The sequence below is a fragment of the Protopterus annectens genome, chromosome 5.part0 (assembly GCF_019279795.1).
Source record: "Protopterus annectens isolate FY-2018-M chromosome 5.part0, PAN1.0, whole genome shotgun sequence".
Taxonomy (NCBI): domain Eukaryota; kingdom Metazoa; phylum Chordata; order Ceratodontiformes; family Protopteridae; genus Protopterus; species Protopterus annectens.
In genome coordinates, this window is record NC_056735.1 from 1,001,732,771 (window position 1) to 1,001,757,776 (window position 25,006).

The 25,006-nt window shown below is 38.4% G+C and overlaps 1 protein-coding gene across 3 annotated transcripts in view; it reads right to left on the reverse strand.

Annotated features, from left to right (window-relative positions):
• The window catches only part of GRIK1 (glutamate ionotropic receptor kainate type subunit 1), a 1,940,968-nt gene that overhangs the window by 15,704 nt on the left and 1,900,258 nt on the right, over nucleotides 1-25,006 (reverse strand). For 2 of the 3 annotated variants that reach the window (XM_044072745.1, XM_044072743.1), the window contains one exon: nucleotides 17,579-17,743. The exons of the other annotated variant lie outside the window; for it this stretch is intronic. In XM_044072745.1, coding sequence (XP_043928680.1) covers nucleotides 17,594-17,743 — 150 coding nt within the window. In that variant the 3' untranslated portion in view covers nucleotides 17,579-17,593. The remainder of the gene's footprint in view (nucleotides 1-17,578; nucleotides 17,744-25,006) is intronic. 3 annotated transcript variants of the gene reach the window in all.

A 25,006-nucleotide genomic window follows, 5' to 3' on the forward strand; every position in this document is an offset into this window, starting at 1 on the left:
AGTATTGCACCCAGATCATGGACAGGGAAGCATGTTAGGCTGATGAAGTAGTTTCAGTGAATACTGAAATTACTTGCTGACACCAGAGTTTGCCTTTTTCAATTGTTGTGCGGCTCAGAGTTGGTATATATAAGTCTCACAGAGGGGTGCCCGCAAAATAATTTCTTCTAATGTTTTGCAAACATAGTTTCAGCAAATGGGTTCCAATCTGTTTGTGTTCATCAAAACTACATTTGTTGAGTCAACATGAATCCAAGGACATATTTGGAGACATGGTGCTGCTGCACCCCACCCCCACCTCTTTCCTTTGGGTTGCAAATGCATGTTAGAGGCAGTGCAACTCACATATGCCATCTGGGCTGGGGACTCCTGTGAAGCCTAAGTAGATGTTCTCCAAACTATGGTGAGACTGGGGTTCTGGCCTGTCCCTGTTCAGGCTCCTTGGATGTGGAGGATGTGTGTGATGCCTTCATTGCTAGTGTTGCTGGCAGTGCCACTGTGTGATGTCCTCTTGTACTAGGCCCTCCACAAGTATAATGTGAAAATATAACAGCAATGTACTTGTGGCAGCACTATAATAAATGCCCCCTCCTCCAAAGGCACACTGTTATATGACAGAATCTGTAAAGACCACATGGATATCTGCATACCTTGTTGTGCAGACAGCTGCAGGTGCAAACAAGGGGTACCTGGAGGACAGATATGCAAAAGTCTCTTCCAGAAAATGCCCTGCCTCATATGCAATGTACTGTACTATATTACAGCAAATACTAATTGCATTTCTTACAGACAGTTATACAGTCATCACCAGCCCAACTCTTCTTTATGTTGGTGGTCCACTTCCTGTGGTGGAAATGTCCCTGAGAATGTCCTGTGCCTTTTTCTTAGCATGCAGTATCAGATGAGTTACCCTTTGCTGAACCAGATGTAGCTACATATTACAGCTACTCACAGAGTGGATGTCTTGTACCACACAGTGCACATCTCCTCCTTTATCTGGATTACCTCTAGCCAGCATATATGTGCCAAGTGTGTGGAGGGCCTTTATAACACCTTGGTCTACTGGGTAGTGAAGCTCCCCGCTTGTTGCCTCCTTTGAAGGTCCTTGACAAGTATGTCATATATACCTGTGGGTTAAATAAGTCAATCATTGCTTGCTTGGCTGACAGTATATATTCTATATGACTGCAAACTGCCTCTTTAAACCCATAAGGTGCCCACTTACCCGTTCCCTTTTGTACTGTGATGCTTCCTCCCCTTTTATAGCTATGGATAGGTTATCAAGACACCACTTGCTGGCTCAGCACACTCAATCCTTACAATACACTGCTGACCCTGTCCTCACAATGCATTGCCAAGACCCAATGTACAGGTGTGTTGCATGTCTCACCTTTTGTGCACATTGACACTGGTGTGCTTTCCATCCACACCCTAGCATGACATATAGTTTGGTTAGTAAAATAAATTATGGCATTAAATTAAATTTGTGAAGCATCCAGATTCAGCTTTAGTTCTAGGGTAGTGAATTGGTCCTGTGGCTGCATATATGGCAGAAAGGATAGGGTAAACTAGATTCTACATTATCAAAGAAATGCAACTTTGGCCCTGTGGTTCAGCGAGGTTCAATGCTCAGCCCTTGTCTGTCTACCTTGTATATCAGTCATGCCACTACTGATATTCCAAGCTTATAAGATTACTTGTGTATGTTGATAAAGCTCCTCTTAGGTAACCATTTGAAATGTCAGGACCCACTAGACTGAGTAACAAAACATGAAGACTGAATGGCTGAAAGAATGGACTTACATACACTAAATCTGAGATGCCATTTCTCAGAAAAAGACTATGTACAAATCATAATGTTCCATCTGTGTTGTCCATTTTCATTCTTCCTCAACAAGTGAGTTCAAGTCTGAATCATCCACTTTTTAGAGCTCGTAGATACAGGAAACTCTCAAGCTCCTCCGTTACCCACAATGCTCTAGTATACTATCATACCTCAAATCTTGCTTGCTGATCTTTTCACTCTTTTAGAGACTTAGAAACAATCATAATATGAGAAACCAATATCTGGAGCTCAAAGGCAGGAACATTGATTCCCTTAGCATCTTCTTGGTCTTCCAGAAGTCACAAACAAAATGGTAGGGGGTTGCATGGAGAGGAGTTGAGGAAGAATGAAAATGGACAACACAGATGGAACTTTATGGTGAGTACATAACTTCTTTATCTGATGGTGTCAATTTTCATTCGTTCCTCAGCAAGTGGGATAGAGTCCCAAGCTATCTAAATCCTAGGAGGACTCTAAGGACGGATATTTCTGAGCACTGTTGAGCCAAATGCTGCTATTTGCCTTGAGACCAGGTCTAATTTATAATGAGTAATTAAGGTATGAGGATTAGCTCAAGTTGCAGCCAGAATATTGTCCATGGAAGATCTGGATAGAAATACTGACGAAGTTGCCATGGACCTGGTTGAATGGCCTCTTAAAGTTTTTGACAAAGATAAACCCAATTTGTTGCAGACAAAGGAAATGCAATCAATTAATCATTTGGCTGAAGTTACTTTTGTAACTAGTTTGCCTAATTTTGATTCTGCAAACGTGACAAATAATTGATCTGATTTTCTTAAATTTCCTGTTCTATGAAAATAGAAATGTAACTGTCTGTGAACATCAAACAAATGTAACATGTATTCTCCTTTGTGAAATTTGGAAAGAAAACTGGGAGATTGATAGACTGATTGATGTTGGCTTCTGACACCACCTTAGGAAGGAAAAATGGGTTGGTTCATAACAGTATCCTGTCTTTATGGAAAATTAAAAAAGGGGGCTTAGAAGGTAGGGCTTGAAGATCAGAGACTCTTTAAACAGATGTTATGGCTACTAGAAAGATAGTTTTCCAGGTTAAAAATTTTAGATCATACTTTGCTGATGGTTCAAATGGAGATTGAGTTAAAGCTTGTAAAACTAAATTCAAATATCATAGCTCAACTCTTGTGCTGATAGAGTACTTATTAGGTAGTAAAATGGACCTGCTCAACTTGTCTGCTATCACGTTGGATTTCTCCAGCTCACCCATTGCCACACTTTTAGAATTTCTCGACACAAGGGGTAAGATTTGGATTTTCCTTGTTTGTTGATGTACCATACCACCGACATATTGTCTCTCTGAATTGCAATAGTCCTGAAAGGGAGAGAGTCTTGGAAGGCCTGCAGTGTGTGAAGTACTGTTGTAATTTCCAGGACATTGATATGCATGTTGGGCTATTTAGGCAAGGGGGTGCCTTGGATTGTCTTTCCCAAGATGTACTTCCACCCATTTTGGGAATCATCTGTAGTCACTATGGCTTTGGGCTGAGAAAGAATGAAAGGGCGGCCTTGTAAACTCTGATCTGAGAAAATCCATCATGAGGTACTTTTTGCATGCCTGAGTTATTCTGATCTGGGTTGGCAGAGGCTGGTGCAGAATAGACCAGTGTGTCACAAGGGTCCATTGAAGAATTCTCATATGGTATCTTGCTAACAGAACCAGTACTATCATAGTGGACATTGACCCCAAAGCTTGGAGAATCAATTGAGCTGATAGAGAAGAATTTTGGATTATCTTTTGACTTGAAATCAAATAGTCCTTTGGTAAGGCAAGGGAGGCTGTCATTGATACCATATTGAACAAGGCCCTTATGAACTCTAATGTTTGAGATAGTTCTAGCTGAGATTTGTTCTGACTGATGTTAATTCCTAGGGGGAGGGATCACAGCTGGAGTACATAATCACTTGCTTTTATCAGAAGAAGCCTGGTTGGAGTGGTTGTGAGCCAGTCATCCAAGTAAGGAAATGCCGAGAATCCATGCAGTCTCAAGTGAGCTGCTACTACTGCCATGCATTTGATGAACACCCTAGGAGCTGTGGTGAGGCCAAAGTGCAGAGCTCTAAATTGGTAATGACTGGCTCCCAGCCAGAAGCATAGGAATCTCCTGGATCATCTGTTCATTTTTATATGATAGTATGCATCCTTAAGATCTACTGTGCACATTTAGTGGACCTTGTGCAGGAAAGGCAAAATCGACTGAACTGTGACCATCCAGAAATCAAGTACTGAACTGATTTGTTCAGATTACTGAGATCCAAGACAGGTCTCCAGTGCCCTGTTGTCTTTGACACTACAAAGAATCTTGAGTAAGTTCTGGACTCTTTCTGGTCTAGGTGGAGCTCTTGGATGACTCTTTTTTTCAAGCAGCTTTCTTATTTCTAGTCCTGCTAATTTTCTCTGTCTGGGTGGACCATCAGGAATTTTGTTTACTGCTAAAGATCAGGTGAATGGTATTATATAACCTTGGAAAATAATCCTCTGCACCCATGTATCTGTTGCAATTTTTAGCGAAGCTCTCTGGTGCAGGGATAGATGACCAAAACTGCTTCCAGAGGTAGGCAACTGGGCCTTCTTTCAGGAGTCTTGGTAGGATTTGTCAGGGAAAGTGTCCTTAGATCCTTGATTCTGCGGGCCTCCTCTGGCACATGTGTGGCATCTTCCGCTAGACTTCCACCCCTCTGCCCCTGAGGAGCTATCTCCAAGTGCAGCATGGAAATGACCCTGGGATTCTCTGAACTACATTATTTAACCATCTCATCGATTCCTAGAGAAGGTTCTTTGAAGAGTCAAAAAATACACGTTCACTGTAGAATGGTGTGTCTTTAACTTTAGGCTCAAACAACAAACTTTTGCCAAAGGGACCATTGATGAAGCAGGGCTTGAAGGGCTCTGCAAAATCACACAGGTACATCCAAGCATGTCTCCTAATGGAAATGCTTGAACCTGCTGCCCTTGAGGTACCTTCAGCTGCATGTGGAATACGCCTCATGGACGAATTTGACTGTAGGGTAGCCAACTGTGAGACGATAGAGGTCTCTGTCTCCAATGTAATGGTCCAGGAGAGGGATTTGGAGAGTTCTTTACTCAAATTCCTCTGAAGTCTGGTGAAATGTGCCATATAATTCAATGACCTAAGTGCAAAAGTCACTGAAGCATATATGCACTTCCCTATTCTGTCCAATGCCCTAGATTCGCTGTTAGGGGGTTGAACAGATGAACTCTCTTCCATAACATTTTTGTGGCCACTGCTACAACTATGACATACTGGTACTGCTTTACAACAAAATTTTCTTCCTTTAGGTGGTGCCAGGATCCTGTCTCGTTTCTTCAGGATTGGCTCCACAGAGTCGGATTCTTTCCATGCCCTCCTAGAGATCAAATCAATGAGCTCATTGGTGGGTGGAGTCACGCAGTAGGTAGCTGGGCCAGACCCAAAGGCTTCCAGGATTACCGATTAATCTTGGGAAGGGTTATCGGTAGATGAACCATCCATTTACTTGAGGATCGCCAGAATGTCTCCAAAGGAGATGTCATCAGGTGGTGCTCTTGGGGACCCTTCCCCTCAACAAAATGGGTATCTTCTGTGACCAACTCTTAAGGAAAGTATAAGTGCCTCCTCTTGCACTTTCTCTTCCTAAGGACTTCTTCAGTGGGATGTTCAGGAGAACTATTAGAAGATATGAGTATACTCTGCCAGGTAGGCTGGAGACTTTAGGCTGGCTGTCCCTGTGGAGTAGAGTGTTGAGGCTTACAAAGACATGAGATTGGGAAGAATGATATGATGGGAGGGGGGATCGTCCTTCCTCTGGAAGCAAACACTCTCTTCACTACCTCAAAGGCAGAATGCCCCAGAGAGAAGGAGGTTGTCGTTGCCATGAATACATGCTTCTGGACCATTGGATCCCTCTGACCTGAAGGCAGCCCACCCGAGGCAGAGATTAGAGCCAAGCTGTCCAATGCAGAGGCTTTGAGGGGCAGAGATGGCTGCTACAACTACAGAGTCAACTCTAATCCCTCAGATCTGGCAATGATGCTATGGCTCCGAGAGTCATCTAGCTCTGACACACTTGGATGTGGTCTTCTCAGAGAAGGTATCAGGAGTCTTGGTAGGATTTGTCAGAGTGGAAGATATGACATAGACAGTTCTGGAAGACTCATATCCAAGAGCTCTGAAGCCAAAGGATGGATTGGAGAAGGAGCCAAAATAGGTTGAGGAGTAATGGTAAAGGTCTCTGGACATGATGGGGTAGGAGCTGGAAGAACTCCCATCTAAATTTGTGCTTACAGAAACTTCCTCATCATTCTATCCATATCTGCATTTGTCAGGTTCCTGGAAGAATGAGAAGAAGAGACCACTGAAGGGGTCATAGAATAGTGGCATCTCTCTAGGAAGGGTGATGGAATATGGGAAGGAGCAGTATCTAGAGACAACGCATATCGGGTCCAGGAAGCTGCTTCTGCTCCGAGTGTATAGGAGCTGAAGATGTTGATAGGTTATCAGAAGCTGATAGATTAGAGGGTTTAGCTTTGTATTCGATTTAACTGGATCCAATTGTTTAGATACCTTGAAAGCTGGTTCAGTAGTGGGGTATGAGCTCAGAGTATAGGATCCAGAATGGTCTGATGAACTCTTTATGTTTTTCTACTTCTCTAATTTCTTGGAATTAAATAGGTTTATTTTTGGGGTCTACTTGGGCCCTCTTTTAAATGAGCCAGGCCTAAACACGACACACAAGAATTGTGTGCATCAGAAAGAGGGATTTTATGGCCACAATCTTTACACTTTTTAAATCCTGAAGGTTTTTCAGCCATGCAGTGAAAATTTCAGCACTAATAATAGAATGGAAAAACTCTTTTTTTTTTGTTGAAGGAGAGAAAAAAGAAAGAAAGAAAAATTAGCAACAATGGTAATTGAAGAAGTTACCACAAGGGTATTGGTTACGAACAAATGAGAAAAGATTACCTACAACAGTATGTTAAATTATACCAATTAAGTATAAGAAGAATAAAGGAGGGATATAAAATATAGAATGTAACTAGAAAGGATAGATATAAATATAAATACCATGCTTAACTCACAAGAACAAGTGGGACAATTCAATAGGGAGCCCTGCTCTTATGAGAACAAATTAGCCAGCAATCTATTTTGCACCTCATTTCATGAAGAACTATAAGTCACCTTTGAGTGGGAGTGATGCTACCAAAAACAACTAAACAGTAGTTTTATCCTATCTGTAGTATTGTCTTTCATATCCCACATCTACAAACCTAGAGGATTTTCTTCGCACTGGTTAATTCATTGAAATGCTTTTTAAGTTTCAAGTACATTTGAATCTGTTTGCATTCATCACATAAAATAAAACTCAGGACAACTTTTCTAGGCTACTTCATTCACATTATACATTAACCAATTCCTTAACAGGGAAGCAGGAAGTGCAGCTGATGAGGGCGTCCACATCCCTGAGCGAGCTTTACCCATTCCCACTACAACTTCCATGGCTCACATGTCAGGGGACTATCTGCTGCTGAGTATCTTATGTAGATTCATCCTTCAGTCTGCAAGTAACACTACTGCTGCTGCTCCTTTGTTTAAGCACTGAAATTCTTAAAGCAAACAGATCCACTCTAATAGCAAAATCTGTGATCTCTAAGGTTTTAAATCATTGAAGTTCCTTCAGAAAACACTGCATATCTCTGAACTCCTCCCATCTCTGTGTCATTGTGTCAGTTCCCCACCACCAACAGCAGTTTTTAAAGTCTCAAACCCCAAAACACAAACAAGCATGAACATTTTCAAATTTCCAGACCACTGCAACAAACTGCAGTGGCAGTTCCCAAACCCATAAAAGCCTTGTGCCGTGGAAAGAAAGAACTTCAGGGCCCCAGTGACTACAATTTTAACTGAGCATAGGTTCTCAGACTCTGTTATATTGAGTGTTTTTCAAGCTATGATGACAAGTCATCTAAACTCCTAAGAAATAAAAAAGTAGAGTCAACTTTCCATACAAAATAGCATATGCTCTTCTGCACAGAAGTAGAACAATCATTCCACTCCTTCAAACACATCTGCTCACAAACACTATAAATAAGACCTGTCTTAGTACATTATTCTTACTGTAGTGATTTACAGTCAGATTCACAAATTCAGTATGTTTTTCTGTGTTTAGCCTGATCCCATTTAAAACTAATACTAAATTCTTAACATTTTGGGTCTGATTCTAAAAACTGTGTAATGTGTTGTGATGACCATCCATTCAGATCCATACACTACCCAGAATATCCGAAAAACTAAAGCAAGAAAAGATGAAAAGGCATAATCTCTCAATGTGGAACACAAGCACATTCACTCCAAATGAATGTCTACAGTACCAAGCACAGGCAATAAAAGGCCGCAACGTGCATTATATATAATGCTCATTATGTGTCCAAGAAGACGGATAACTTAGAAGTATAAGCCTACCAGCCAGCAGGTAAGATATACAAATGTGTATTAAATGTGGTGAGCTCTTCTAGGACAGGGAAGGGTCTGTCTAATAGCACTCAGGCATTCTGTTTTTTGTTTCTCAGTGAAATTTGCTCCCATGCCTGCCAACCATCCAGCCTCCCTCCAATCAGACAGAGTCCAGTTCACTTTTAGTTGGTATGAATCATTCAGGCAGCCATGAGGGTATTTTATGCTGACAGTGGCATCTTGGCAATGACAACATTTAAATAGCCTAACCCTACCCCCTAGGTTGGGAGATGAGTGATCCAGGTCAAACAATAGTATTGGCCATTTTTTTTTGTTCTTAGGTGACTTTTGCCCCCATGTCTGACAACTATCCAGCCTCCCCCTAAGTCTCACAATGCCTTTCCCACAAGGGGGCGTACTCTCCACACCCAGTATATCGGCTCCTACATATCTGTGGCTTGGTGAGCCTAACACTTGCTCCCAGACCACATTATTTGCACCCCAGTTCTTTCTCTAAGAGGCCCAATGTAGTCGGTATCTGGCTTTGGCCAATACTCTGTCCATGGTAGGCGTGGCCAAGTATTGGGTCATTCTTGCTCACTGGATTAACTGCAAATAAGCCATTCACTGTTAAAAGTGTTACACTAGAAATGAGAACTTGCAAGACCCACAACAAAGTAAAATCAACACCTTGAATAAGCAAGATTCACATCAGTTTCTAGGAAATAAAAAAATACTATCAGTTTTGAACACTCAGGAATACATTTCACACATAGATAACCAAGGCATTACAATGCCTGTTAACACTACCACTCCCACCCATGTGATATCATATTATTCAGCTTTACTTTTAGTTACATGTGACTTGCAACAGCTTTGGATACATTTTCTACTGTGGGTGTTGAAAGGTTTGCCTGAGTAGGTGCTCCAAAAAGCAATATCCAAATCCATTCTTTTGAAATCAGAAGTAAGGACACTTTTCATCCATGAAAGCTTGCATGTTTCATTTGCATAAAATACTTAAATAAGCACGTAAGTCTTCTTTCGAAATTGTCTCTATTTCTGTGAACACTTATATAATACAGGCCTTTATGTAAACAATATTACCTGCCTTGTTCATGTCTTTCACACACCAGCCCCAGACCTCACCACCATCTGAGAAGCAGTGCACTAACGTCATTGAACATTTGAAGATTCTTTACCTTGGTGTACTGTTCATGCATACAGTGTATAAGTGTTCTCATTCAAATTCTCCTCTTGTGTAAATCTGCTAAACTTTAGTTATGTGTTTTACTGACTATTACAAGAATAACTATTAAATGAACTGGAATGACAAAACTTTAAAACCACTAACCATGTAGGAACAGCTGAAGGACTGGAAATTCAAGCCAATAACAGTCCAGAGACCACAAATTCTGTAAATTCTTTAATAAGCCAAAAACATCCAACCATCTACTGAACTTTAACTGTGTTTTGATGAGTATTACAAGGATAAGTCAAGGTGCACATACTACATAACATGGCTACAGTATGTTTTTGAAATGTTTATCTTTTATACTGAACTTGTAGTTTCTTTTTTAACTTTTTTCTAGGCTGTGACTGTAAAAGGGCCAACCATTGTAATCTCACTTACCTGATTTTAACAATGAATGAATAACTGAAGCCAAACTATTGAATTGTAGACCATAAGGAGGACACATCTTATAATGGAATTTCTGGGTACTTCATAGTTTCACTAGGCATTCTTTTTCTACAGTGCATGTGGTGGAAGAAAAGGAATTTTTACTACAGTTCATAAAAGCTCACTGCAAAGGCCTTCTGACACTACTGGATATGAAGTGGGAACATGGGTCAAATTCTTGGCTAGTCTTATAAGGGCCTCTGGGCCAATAGCCTAGTATCATCATATGAACCTATGAAACCCTATAGGAGCTGCAGCCACAACTTAAAATTACATTTGTTTCTTACCTTTCTAACAAATTAGTACCCTAACTAATATGGTCCTTCTCAATGCACTCCTCAGAAGTAAAAACAGGCGAGTGAGGGAATCCCTTTAAGCATAAATGAATTGTGCACATTAATTTTGAATGTGTATTTCATCATAGAAGCTGGTATATTACATTGTCTTCTAATCGTATTATGCTGTGCTTCTCTGTGCTCTCTAAAGTAAATGGAAATAACTAATTCCTTTTACACAGTTAGACTAAGACATGCCACTGGCAATTATGGTTGTTAAAGGAATATGGAGCTTTATGTTAATCATATAACAGCATTAAATGCACACTATTCCCAGGAGAAGCACTCTCCATATCTTTATGGAACACTGATAAGCACTGTATTCATATTCCATATGCTAGGAAAAAACTTAGACAAAGCATAATTCCTTGTGTCTCCTCTTGGATGTGGCACTTACACATCTATTGGAATCCACACTTGGGCGCCATTTTGCATTTTGCTTGATTGCTCTATCAATGGACTATTACATTTTATGGTTTCTTATTTTAAGAGCTTGGCTTGCTTAGTAATATTTTCAGTGGTCTTGTTGAAATAACTCAGCAGAATGAATTACTATTATCTGGGCTCAAACACTGTGCAATTCATATCTGTCATATGAATGACTAGGTGCTTGTTATCACACTCTAGTGAATGCAAGATTCAGTCTTACTTAAGCAAAAATATGACAATCTCTCCATTTGTATATAAATGACAGTTACCACTATACTACTGGAAGTTATTAGAAAATGAGAACAATACTAGAAAAAGTCTCTTCTGACATAACCCATATTACAAACTGATAAGGTCTAAACTTGTAATTGTTGATTTAAATGCTGTGCTGTAACAGAATAAGCAAAGAGATGCTAGCAAGAGTGGCACAGTGCTACACTGGTTAACATTGCTCTTCATAGTACTTCCATCTCTGGAATGGTTTCCAGACTGAATGCACACTGTTTGAATATTCTCTTTATGTCTGCATGGTGTATTGTCTTGGTTACCATTTCCTAGCTACATCCCATAGATGCAGATGTGTGAACTGCTGTATCCCTAAACTGGCCATAGTATATGTGTGTGTGTGTGTGTGTGTGTGTGTGTGTGTGTGTGTGTGTGTGTGTGTGTGTGTGTGTCTACATGTGTGCTCCCTGCAATGGACTGGCATCCCATCCGGAAATGATTCTCTGCCTTATACCCACTAAGTACCAACATAGGCTATACTTTCTCAATAATCCTGAAAAATGCAATGAGGTATTGGAAAATGAATAAATAAATGACAGCACATAATTACACTCGGGTTAAGATGTTTACTGTGTCCCTGCTACATGGATAATACTGCATATAAACTGATGAAGTCTTGCCCAGCCAAATGATGTAGTGGAGAACCTTCCTAAACAATGCTTTTAAACTGCACAAAATACTTTCAAATTTTTAGGACTGTTTCCAGAAAGGGAAAGTGTAGTAATAGAACTTTGTTCTTCAACATACAATGAAACATTTAGGATGTTTGATCTGTTGTTCAAGTCTTTAAGTCTTTTGGATGTTTACTAGTCACTTTATTTTTCTAGTAATGGAAGCAGTCTGACCAAAAGAAAAAGAAAAAAACAAAGCTTTATCTTTTTTATAATATAGGGTATTTGTCAAAGAAAGACATTGTAAAACAAGAATTTTATTTTACCTGCCAATATCCTTGCTATTATTATTATTATAATTATTATTATTATTATTATTACTTTTATTTTCAGAGGTTCTATTACACAGTAGCTTGTTTGTGTGTTTGCTCAATTGCATAGGGACATGACTTCTCAGGTAATGAGTGAATATAAAAAATATCCTTCTTGTCTTTGGATTAGCCCATAAGTGTTGCTCATTTTTTGGTGGAACAAATTACAAAACACATGTTTACCTGGCTACTACATATTACTAAATTGTTGGATCTTCTTGGCTTCCACCTTAAGGAATCGTCATTTATAGTGTAGTCGGACACATTATCTGTATGTGGAACATGCAAAAACATAAAATGAGGATGCTGTTCTCAGCACTTCTTCATAAATACATGCTAATTCCTTGCAGTGAAGACAGAGCATGTGTTCTTTCGGCCTCATTATGAGTATATACCAGAAATATCAAATGAGGTGGGTGCAAAACTTTATTTAATTGCAACAGGAACATTAACACCTAAGGCGAGTGCACGATGAAGTTAATGTTACTGAAGGGATTTAATCATGTTATACCACATCCCATCATGATATATCACTATTGTGATCAAAAATTATTTCAGAAATATATATCTCTTTAAATAGGTGGATTGTTTAAAACTACCTTTTTTGTGTTTCCTTATGGATAGGAAGTATTGGTGCTAATGAGCATACTTAGCTTTGTGGTGTATGTCACTTTTCTTGCCTTGTATGACATGTGTACATTTTGTGTCCGTCTGTAGTAGAATTGTTTTATAGACAAATCAGCAAATATTGGCAGCATTATCTTAGCATTTCTACATATTGTTTTCACTTAGAAAAATCAAAGTGACCATAAATTACCATCTGGCCCTAATATTGCACTATGTACATTGAAGTCCCATTCTGGTATTTATTACTAGAGTGTATTGTCCACTAAAGAAATGCAAGTCACATATATGGACCTTTAAAAGCAGTACTTTCCATACATAAAAGAAAATATGACTAATAAGAATGGAATTAAGCATTTTTACTTCTTAGGTAGGGTTTGTGGATGGAAAGAAGGGTGATAACCATCCTAAAATCTCCATTTGTGGTGTTAAATTTGTGCTGGGCTTCATTTTATGCATGCCCCATTTCTTTGGCAAGCTGTAGCATTTTCCCCTTTTCTGCCATTTAGTTTGAACCTGCATTTTAACATCTGACATGTCTTCCCATGACGGAATTAGACATCTTGGAATAATGTCAGAAAATAATCATACAGCAGCAAGTGAAACAGCCCATTGGCTACATAATACTGCACACCTAAGTGAACTATCTGACAGCTGGGGCAAATCACTGAAATCTGATTACTGAAATGTTCAGAGGAATATCTTACTTGTACATCATATGGGGCAGCGTCATTTTTGCTAGCCACATATAAAAATTAACACTACATGCCTGTAGAAGCCATATTCATAATTCCTCACTCTTGTACAATTTATGATCCCTCACTCGAGTATAAGACAACAAACAGGTCAGTCTCTCCTGACCAAATGGAGAGGATGCCAACAGTTCCATACTGGATGAACAAATAGGGATACTGAGATTGTTTTGAACTATAGGTCACAGCCTGGGATTCTAAAAAAATCAAAGAAGTAAACTCAATGAATAATGGTAGAATGTTCCTAAACGAGTCCATCTTCTGGTATTTTGGATACAATAAAAAGAGCTGTCTGGCTTGCTCATATTGTATAATAATTTTACAGCTATAGTGGGATTTAGTTCCACAGTTATAACTTCACTGAACATTAAAATACAATGTGTTTACGGTATTTAGTTTGCTTTTGTAGTTCATCTCTGATACTGCTTATTACCTACTGAAAATATAAACATTTATTTTCAGATAATGGCTGACAACATTCCCTGTACACAGCCCCTTGACTACTAATGCCTGACAAAATTATCGGAAATCAACAAATAATTGCTAATTACAATTGCATGCTTTTGTTGCCCATTTATATGGGATTTGTGGAACAAAATAATGAAGCTGAAATTATTGTCATGCAATATTAAGGGCCAAGCCAAAATTAATTTTGCTAGGAGTGGATTACACTATGTAAGAAGAAAGATAGCACAGTACAGGAAACAGGGTCTATATCATATGAGCGAATTGCACAAATTGCAAATGCTCATAATATCGAATGTACTGGACCTCAAACTTCCTATTGTGGGGGGCTGTGCCCCCACACCTCCCGCTAAATATATATTCCAACTCTGAGATCGCACGTAGTAAGGAAAGGGCAAATATCCCATTCTTCACTGTACCGCAATCTCATAAAAAGCACTTCAAGGTCTGGTACATTCGATATTATGAGCGTTTGTAATTTGTGCGATTCACTCATATGATATAGACCCCAGGAAATACAAGTGAGGATCTACTTGAAACTAAGATTTTTGTGACATATTTAGTGGCACTTAAGGGAGTATCTGTTGTGGCACACATTAGGCGGTGCAGCATTCATTTTGACTTTGAGAAGCTCTCCGTGCCACTATGAGAATGCAGTACTCCATATTGCTCAGTGAAACTTTGAAACATAAATCTGGCCCTGCCACTTGGAAAAGGCTCCTTGGCAAGCTTTAGAAACTGACACAGTAGAGCAGTGTAAGGCAAATGTATCTAAACATTTCCTTTATTTCATTTTTCTGCTATTGCAGGGACATCAGCTGAATCCTTACTAGTGAATGAATGCCTTCTTTATTTCTAGCCTTTTATTTTCCTATGAGCATACTTATTATATTAGGTTTTCATTTTCTGTGTCTTCTGTTAACCCCCCTTCAAACTTCACACTAACTTTAATGTCTTTCATCAAGTCTGTTTTGCCTCTTTCCTTATTTAATTTTCTAGTTGTTCCACTTAATACTTCATTAAATTTTACCTCTCGAACATTACTTTGAGCAGACTTTGCAACCTAATGTTTTTGTTTTCATTTTTTGCAAGTCATGAGTTTTTTGCTTTGTTTATTTCAGTGTTACTCTTTTAACTAATATATGGTTCTCAATACATGTTGCCTGTTACTTCTACAACAGGTCATGGCTTAAAAGGGACAGTTGGCTACTCCATTTCCTGGTTAGCAAATGTTTAAATAAATTAGTAAATACAGAAATAGTTTACACGTTTTTATGCATGCTATTTATGGTGTCTTTTAGTATGCAAACATTATAAAAGCAAATGTATTCACCTCCAATGTGTTTTGGACTTTCACTCAAGTCTCATGATTGAAATATTTTTCTCATTTGTCACACACTGTATCACATATTTTGATGCAAAAGACTAAGATTCATAGTGGGTAATGTTCATAGTACAGTAACATGTTTAGTATAGTTAATTATGATATAATTGCCTTTTCTATGTTAGACAATTTAATTTTGTGTCTGCCAAGCATTCATGACCGATAGCAATTGTAGTGGCATACCCAAATTTGTTAGGTACTATATGATCTCTAGACAGACTCCTAAAGACCCATACTATAATTTACTGAATTTCAAGTCACAGTAAATAAGACCAACTATCAATTTATTGCATAACTCTCAACCTTTCAGAGCAAGAAATCTAGACAAAGCCTAAAATAACTGGGGGGCAAAGGCATAAAAACAGGGACAGATTTTAAATATTGGTTTTATAAACTTAGAAAGTTGCTGGAATAAGAGGATTTGTCTTAGCATGTATTTTTCTAAAGGATATGAAGTCTGAAACCAAAATGTATGCCATTATTTGGAAACTTCAATCCTCAGTGATTTTCCAGAAAACCACACATATTACGAGGAAAATATCAAAAACATGAGGCAAAACTCTAGCCTTCCTGCAGAAATTTGGACAGTTGATAGTTACAGCACACCTTTCATGTCCTCTTAATTTCATGAAAGGACCTTAAAAACTCCATCATTGTGAGAGACTTTACCTACCCTTCAATAAACTGGAGTACCTGTACCACAAATATAGTATATACCCAAATGCTTTTGGATCTAATAAATAAAATCTCCATGGATCAAGCTGTTAAAAATCTAAACAGAAAACAGCACAGCTGACTAAAAGAAAGATTTGGGTACCAAGTCCTTCAGAGCTTTCACACCAACTGACAGTGGAAGGCTAAGTCATGAGAGGACATTTCTAGGGAAAGCAAAAACACATGTACACACCTTGGCACAAAAACACACACAAAAAAAATGGTGACGAAGCAAGGGAGGGGCTATGATCCTTTGAACATTTCCTGTTATGGTAAGTTTACTTACAGAATTGTACTATGTTCATTGTCTTGATCACTGTTGCAGTAACCTGAGCTGTACGGGCAGATTACTATAGCGTAAACATCTGGGAAGGGTCAAGGTACCCCTGGAGAATGGTCTAACCAAAGTTTAGTAAAGAATATGACTGAGTACCATGGGCGGCCACGGTGGAGTAGCTGTTAGTGTTGCAGCCTCACAGCAAGAGGTTCTCCAGTTCGATCCTCAGCTGGGGTGCCTCCTGTGTGGAGTCTGCATGTCCTCCCTGTGGTCGAGTGGGTTTCCTCCAGGTGCTCCGGTTTCCTTCCACATTCCCAAAGACATGCTGTAGGTGGATTGGACACTCTAAATTTGCCCTAGGTGTGAGTGCATGCATGTGTGTGTGCCTTCTGTCGAAGGTTGGGTGCCAGACTGGCAACTTGACACTGTAAAAACTCCACTGCCAATCATGAGCGGACAGGTGATCCACTTTGGCGACCCCTAACCAGGAAAAAGCCAGAAGAAGATGACTGAGTACCATATTTCCTCATGTCACTTCCAATCTTCTCTTCTATTTATTATTACTTTTTTCTCATTAAGAGATATTGAATCATATACTGATATAGAGTTTACAGTTCTCTTTCACATCACCTTGTTACTGTTTTTTTAGAATCTGAACCTTTCCCATCATAACTGTACTCTTCCATCTTCTTATACTAATCATAAGTATAATGCTCTGAAGTGCTCTAAACAAGGTCCATTTACTTCAGCTGGTCATATTTTGTTTGCTACTGCTAATATACCATGTCATACTTTCCTCTACCATACTTAAGAAAACCACTTAAAACAGGCTATGTTCCATCTAGCTTCAACAATGATCAATTCATAGAAGGCAGTTCCTTCACTATTTTGTTACTGTATCTCCCTCAGTAGAGTCTGTCATGATTAGATTTTAAAGGCTTTATGGCACAAGTCATTAATGATGGTTCCAAGATCACAGTCCTTAGCTGTGACATTGATTGTTATCCTACCATCCAGTGCTCTTCCGTAAGTCCTACAGGCACATTAGATGGTTTTCACACAAAATGGAAAATGGCAGTCCTCTGTACTTCTATGGTCCCTCATCAATATCAGATTTCCTGAAACGTTTCATGGCTGAAAAGATTATACCATACTTGTAGCTGTTGGCTTACATGTACTCATTAGTAAGTTGAAGGCATTTGAATGATACAAAACAAAAATATCAAATAGCATTGATATTATGCATCAAGGAAGGACTATAACTAACATATTTCTAATATTTCTATTCTAATACATAAACAACAGAAAGAGAATTTTGCCACTTTTAGACACACCTTGCACTGCATTGACTATACAGTATGGACTGAGGGTTGTGTTCGAATCCCTCTTTCCTCCCGAATCAGTTTGCCACAGTCTAATTCCGTGGATAAAGTTGTTCCAGACATGGAGTTTGATGGATGTGTTGGCTTACACTGTAATCCATAAAAGAAACAAAAGGCCTTGCATGCAGAAAAAATATATAAAAATAAGAAATGAATGGGTCATGTTATAATAATTACAACACAGAAAAAGATAAACTGATAACTTAGAAAGAAATGGTGTTAAAATGCAGCATGGATGACATTGTGAAATGGAACAGCTATGCCAGAACAAAAACTCAGTGCACAACTGATAGGTCTAATGAAGCTACAGTTAATGGGATGCATTTATCACTGTGTAGGAACCACAGCATGCCTATAATAATCAGTAATAATTAAGGTCATATCACATCATTTATCAAACACAGGTTATGAACACATAAGGGAAACATTTATTTTCAGAGTTAGAGAGCACTATGGTTTATTAATAATCTGTCAACATTCTACATAAACAACACACACACATCACAGCTCACTGTAACATAAACTTATCTGGTGCTGATTCTGTACAGAAATTAAACCACTCAGCTGATGGTCTTCTTGATAATTACGGTCCTTCCTTTTGTGCAGGAAACTTCAGTGCCTAAAACTAAATAGCTTTGTCAAGAAGAAGATGTAACAATGCCCTATTCATGTTCATAGGAAAGCAAACTAAACGGATACTTAATTGTTTAGTATCTTGAAAGGTTCACCACACTGAACTTAGGCATGTTGTTGTACAGTTCTGTTACTCCCCCCTCCCCCCAAAAAATCTGAAATGAAATACGTCAAGAAAAAAATCTTAATCATTTTAATGTGCTGGATTATACCAGGAGAACACTATCATAAAACATTCTAAATTACCAATGTGAGCCATATTTGCTAAGCTTCTTGCTGGTTCTAACAGTTGGTGTAAGTATATCTAGCGATACCTCATTACATTTCGACACTGAGGTATCATGTTCCATTCATTTGTGAGCAGCTTATGCGGCTAAAGCATTTCTATGTTTTTTTCTAAACCAGGGCTTGAGACTAGGGTGAACTTTGTCTATGAAATACTGCCATTAATACTATTATTACTACTATTAATAGTAATATTAATGTGCTACCAGACCAGTGTGGGCTCTTTTAACTGGAATGCTTAATATTATTATAATGTTGACTACTAAGGAATTAAGCACACATTAACACCACCATTGCGTCTGATAACTAGCTAGCAAATCTTCTGACCAGTTGTGCTACTTATTACTTCCCGGAGCATACTGAGACAAAACGATGAACTGAAGAGCATATGTATACGCATACTGAGACAAAACAATGAACTGAAGAGTATATGTATACCATACTAAGACAAAACGATGAACTGAAGAGCATATGTATACCATACTGAGACAAAACGATGAACTGAAGAGCATATGTATACAATACTGAGACAAAACGATGAACTGAAGAGCATATGTATACCATACTGAGACAAAACGATGAACTGAAGAGCATATGTATACGCATACTGAGACAAAACAATGAACTGAAGAGCATATGTATACCATACTGAGACAAAACGATGAACTGAAGAGCATATGTATACCATACTGAGACAAAACGATGAACTGAAGAGCATATGTATACCATACTGAGGCAAAACGATGAACTGAAGAGCATATGTATACCATACTGAGACAAAACGATGAACTGAAGAGCATATGTATACCATACTGAGACAAAACGATGAACTGAAGAGCATATGTATACCATACTGAGACAAAACGATGAACTCAAGAGCATATGTATACCATACTGAGACAAAAGCGATGAACTGAAGAGCATATGTATACCATACTGAGACAAAACGATGAACTGAAGAGCATATGTATACCATACTGAGACAAAACGATGAACTGAAGAGCATATGTATACCATACTGAGACAAAACTATGAACTGAAGAGCATATGTATACGCATACTGAGACAAAACAATGAACTGAAGAGCATATGTATACCATACTGAGACAAAACGATGAACTGAAGAGCATATGTATACCATACTGAGACAAAACGATGAACTGAAGAGCATATGTATACCATACTGAGACAAAACGATGAACTGAAGAGCATATGTATATGCATACTGAGACAAAACGATGAACTGAAGAGCATATGTATACCATACTGAGACAAAACGATGAACTGAAGAGCATATGTATACCATACTGAGACAAAACAATGAACTGAAGAGCATATGTATACCATACTGAGACAAAACAATGAACTGAAGAGCATATCTATACCATACTGAGACAAAACAATGAACTGAAGAGCATATGTATACCATACTAAGACAAAACGATGAACTGAAGAGCATATGTATACCATACTGAGACAAAACGATGAACTGAAGAGCATATGTATACCATACTGAGACAAAACGATGAACTGAAGAGCATATGTATACCATACTGAGACAAAACGATGAACTGAAGAGCATATGTATACGCATACTGAGACAAAACAATGAACTGAAGAGCATATGTATACCATACTGAGACAAAACGATGAACTGAAGAGCATATGTATACCATACTGAGACAAAACGATGAACTGAAGAGCATATGTATACCATACTGAGACAAAACGATGAACTGAAGAGCATATGTATACGCATACTGAGACAAAACGATGAACTGAAGAGCATATGTATACCATACTGAGACAAAACGATGAACTGAAGAGCATATGTATACCATACTGAGACAAAACGATGAACTGAGCATATGTATACCATGCATACTGGGTTGAGCTGCTTCACGTACATTATGCACTAATCAAGCACTAATCAAGCGCTCACTGTTTCACTTTTTTACCTTTTAATCATTAATTGTATATTGCGGTACTTTAAAATGTGTAGGGAACTAGACAAGAAATGGATTTAAGACATTTTTGAATATCAACAGCCATATATCTATATACAGATTACATTTCAGTATCTGATTGAACAAACCATAATGTCAAGATACTCTGATCTGTTGAGCAGAATTACATAGTTCACAAAGCAGAAGAACAAAAATGAAAGTTGAAATGATTATACAGATGTTACTGTAATACTATTAGAAGTAAAGAAAGAAAATATTTTTGTATTGGGAACTTACTACATCTGTCATTACAAATACTAGTAATCTGCAGAAACTATGAATGCTTTATTATAAATTATCAGTCTAAACCTTTGTACAAAAGCACAAGGTTATTACAGAAATGGGGCAGTATAAACTAAATACTCTGCAAAGAATATTATGTAAAGTGCGTTAAAAAGCTTTTTTTTCATGTATTTATATGCATTAATCCTTGAAGCAAATTACTTACAGTTTAACATCACTCAGCTATTCATAGGTAAGTAGTACCCTTGTGGGCCATTTTAGTCCTAGCTATTTTCCCTTTTTGTGCTCAAATTAACCACTCCCATTTAGTTAGAGATTGGCCTTACCCATCCCTTGGTCAATAATTATATATTACCCCTAATGAAAGTAACTGTGATCACACCAGAGATAATTTTAGGAACCCATGTAAGGGATAAAACATTTAGAAGCTGCATCTGCCCATTAGTAGTACAGGGGGCAGTCCTGGGGAAAATGTTCTATTTCCCCTCTTTAGATCCAAGATGTGCTTCAATATGGACAGGCACAAACTTTGTTTAATGTGGATGGACAGTCTGTTCCAAAGCAGCAGCATCCTATGTGAGATATACCTGCCCCTCCAAACCATTCAGCTGATGCCGCAGAAGAGGTTTAGATTCCAAGACTGAGTATTTCTGATGCCATTGAACTTGTTAATGTGCAGTAACTCCATCAGTATTGGGACAAAGGATGCCTTGTATACAAGACACAAGTCACCTACTATTAACCCACAGGATACCGAGTATAGTGTCAGGGATTTGAGTTGGTCCATGAAGTTGTTTAGGACATGTATCCTTTTGTTATTAACATAACAAAGTGGATGTTCCAGATGTTGCACATGTCTGGAAAGATACAAGCCAATGGGGACATTACATTGAATGACTGGCTTAATGAAGGCTGAATTCAAAGCCCTGGCCTGTCACTATACTCTATGGACCTGCCGCCATACTCACCCTCCATAAACAGCTCCTCAGTTCCTAACTGCTCACTAACAGACTGCAAACTTTTACTTCATCTTCTTCTCCCATAACTGTTTACAGCCAATATCCCTCTTTACCAGTGCAAAACCCAGACACTTTTTAAATACAACTCTTCAACTCATATATGTCCTATAGGTCTACACCTTATAGTAACTGTTGTTATAAGGAATTTTTACTTTATTAGTGTATAATTGTACAGTGTATTATGTATAACGTATTGTGGAAATTTCTCCCTGGGCTTCTGCTGAAAAAGGGCTATGCAGCTCAGTCAGACTAACCCAGCAAACAAATGTAAAATAAATAAATAAATAATAAAATAATGACATCCCTAGATCTAGATACAATCCCTTTGTTCATAAGCTGTGCAATATAGAATGACTTTCTTACAACAACAAACACATGGTCAAAAGCTAAGTCACTGTCCACATAGGTTCCCAAATCCTGAACAAGTGAGTCATCTCTTAGGAGTGTATTATCACTGTGGTAGCTTCCTAGGGTAGATGACTTCCCAAAGGATATGATAATGCATTTTTTTTGGTATTTAGTTTCAGTCAATGATTTTGGCACCAGTTTTTTTTTTTTATTTGGGACAAACCTTCCTGCAGGATGGCTAAGTCATTTGGGGATTCAATGACTGCTTCTAGCTTGCAGTCATCTGCAAACTTAGCCATCTAGAGCCCTTCAGTACCATAGTATATAATTACATCTCACTTGACCTTTTTATTCTGACCTTTTTATGTGCCTGTTCCTCAGAATATCACCCTTAATTTCCTCTACAAATAGTCAGTAACTTGTATATTATTCATTAGATTTGCCTGTTTCACAGGAACTTCATATTTTGCCAGAATTGCATTTTCATCTCAGTTTTAGCCTACAAACTTAATCCAAATGATCACTTTCTAATCTCCTTCAGCTTTCGTTTTGGCAAACTCATTAACTGCACTCAAATTTACAACTCTAAATCACTCAGATTGTACCTGCCTTTATATTTTTACAAGCACTGCATGTTTCATCAGACTTTTTTGTTTGTTCAAGCCATACACTGTTTTTTCTCCAACAGAAACATGTAATGGAAATTTCTGTGCCATAAACATTCATTCAGAAGTTGTGTATCTTTTTATATTTCCAATCATGTTACTTTTAAACACTGGCTATTCTTTTTTTACAGTATTTCTACACCCTGCATAGAATTTCCATTGGTATTATTTGGTTAATTAGGTTTATAGATTCATAGCTGAGCACTAGGCTAACTGCCCTTGTCAGGAATTTTAAGCCAAGTCAATTTCCCTTCTAAAGGTAAGAATCAAACCCTGTACCCTGTGTTTGTGAGGTACCCTGTGTCTGTGAGGTAAACACCTTACCCACTACATCAACCCATAACATGTCGCTGATGAGTTATTTGATGTATACAAATGCAAACAAACTATTGCCATTCTATGCATTGCTGACTAGATTAAGGATCCACATATACACCTGACTATGTGTGACATTACAACAAAGTCAAAGAACAGATTCAGCAGTATATCTGTCAAGCAGTTAGGAAAAAAGAATCATCAAATTATACTAGGGGGGGTGCATCTTTCTCCCATGCTTTTGAGGAAGAAATCAAGGATACTTGCACCCCCGGTGGAAGTGTAGACTAGCTGTACAAGGGTGTTTCTGTTAACAAAGTCCAAGAATCACTAGGCCTACATGTCTGAGGTCATATATGATTCCTAGTTAATGTTGGGGTAGTTAAAGTCACCCATAAATATTGTGTTAGGTTAAAAGCGGATTATCTCCAGTTTGTTCAAGTATATGGGTCAAACAGGGGGACCTACAACTTGTAATGATGTAGTCTGGGTCTTTGGTTATGGCATGGAGAGCATGAAGAAGCTCAGCCGTGTCATACTGTTTGACTGCCTTTGAGGTGTATTCATGTTTAATGTAAATTCAGACTCCTCAACCTTTAGATCATACCTGTGCTGTAGTTGGTCTAAACGTGTGGAAAGTATTATAATGGAAGATATTTCCTTTCAGATAAAAATAAGAAAAATAAGGAAAAATAAAAAATTCTTGCTGGAGCTAGGAATACTAAAACTTAACCTTTTATTGAAATAACAGCAATAATAAGCACTTTTATTATCTTTACATATGTAAGAACATATTCAGACATTTGGTAGCACTTCCAGCTATCTGTACCATGCACATTCTCTCATACCTTCCTGTACACACAGTACAGTGTGTGTGTGTGTGTATGTGTGTGTGCGTGCGTGCGTGCGTGTGTGTGTGTGTGTGTGTGTATGTGTATAAATACATGTTTACATTTAATATGCGCATTTTTAACCATTTTTATTAATTTTATGACCATGCTACATGCCAGTCAATATCTGTCCTGCCCATTCTCCAGCTGTGGAAGAAACTGACTAATCCATTCATTCCCCATAAAGAGCATCAGTGCTTGCTGCTAACACCCACTTTCTGTACCTGGCCCCTCCAGTGCTAAAACAGCTGACTGAACATGGATCACCTTGGTCGTATGTAGGACTTTAACCCTGTATGCCACAGACATAGATATTTTGTGAGAGATTTTTATTGAACTGTAAGTTTACGAGTGCTTTAATTGTGTCTCTTGTTCTGTTTCCATCTCATAGGTCTATTTTTGTCCTTTTTAGAAGAAACATTTTTATTCTCTTATGTAATTTAGCAGTACTCCACAAGTGTGTGTGGGTGTCAGAGGATTAACCTGTAGTTGCTGTAGTTTCATAACAAGAGTGATACCAGAGAGATTAAACCGTGGTTAAATCCTGTGATACCTACACACAGGAGTGGTACCAGAGAGATTAAACCGTGATTCAATCCTATGATACCTACACACAAGAGTGATACCAGAGAGATTAAACCGTGGTTAAATCCTGTGATACCTACACACAGGAGTGATACCAGAGAGATTAAACCGTGGTTAAATCCTGTGATACCTACACCCAGGAGTGATACCAGAGAGAATAAACCGTGGTTAAATCCTGTGATACCTACACACAGGAGTGATACCAGAGAGATTAAACCGTGGTTAAATCCTGTGATACCTACACACAGGAGTGATACCAGAGAGATTAAACCATGGTTAAATCCTGTGATACCTACACACAGGAGTGATACCAGAGATATTAAACCGTGGTTAAATCCTGTGATACCTACACACAGGAGTGATACCAGAGAGAATAAACTGTGGTTAAATC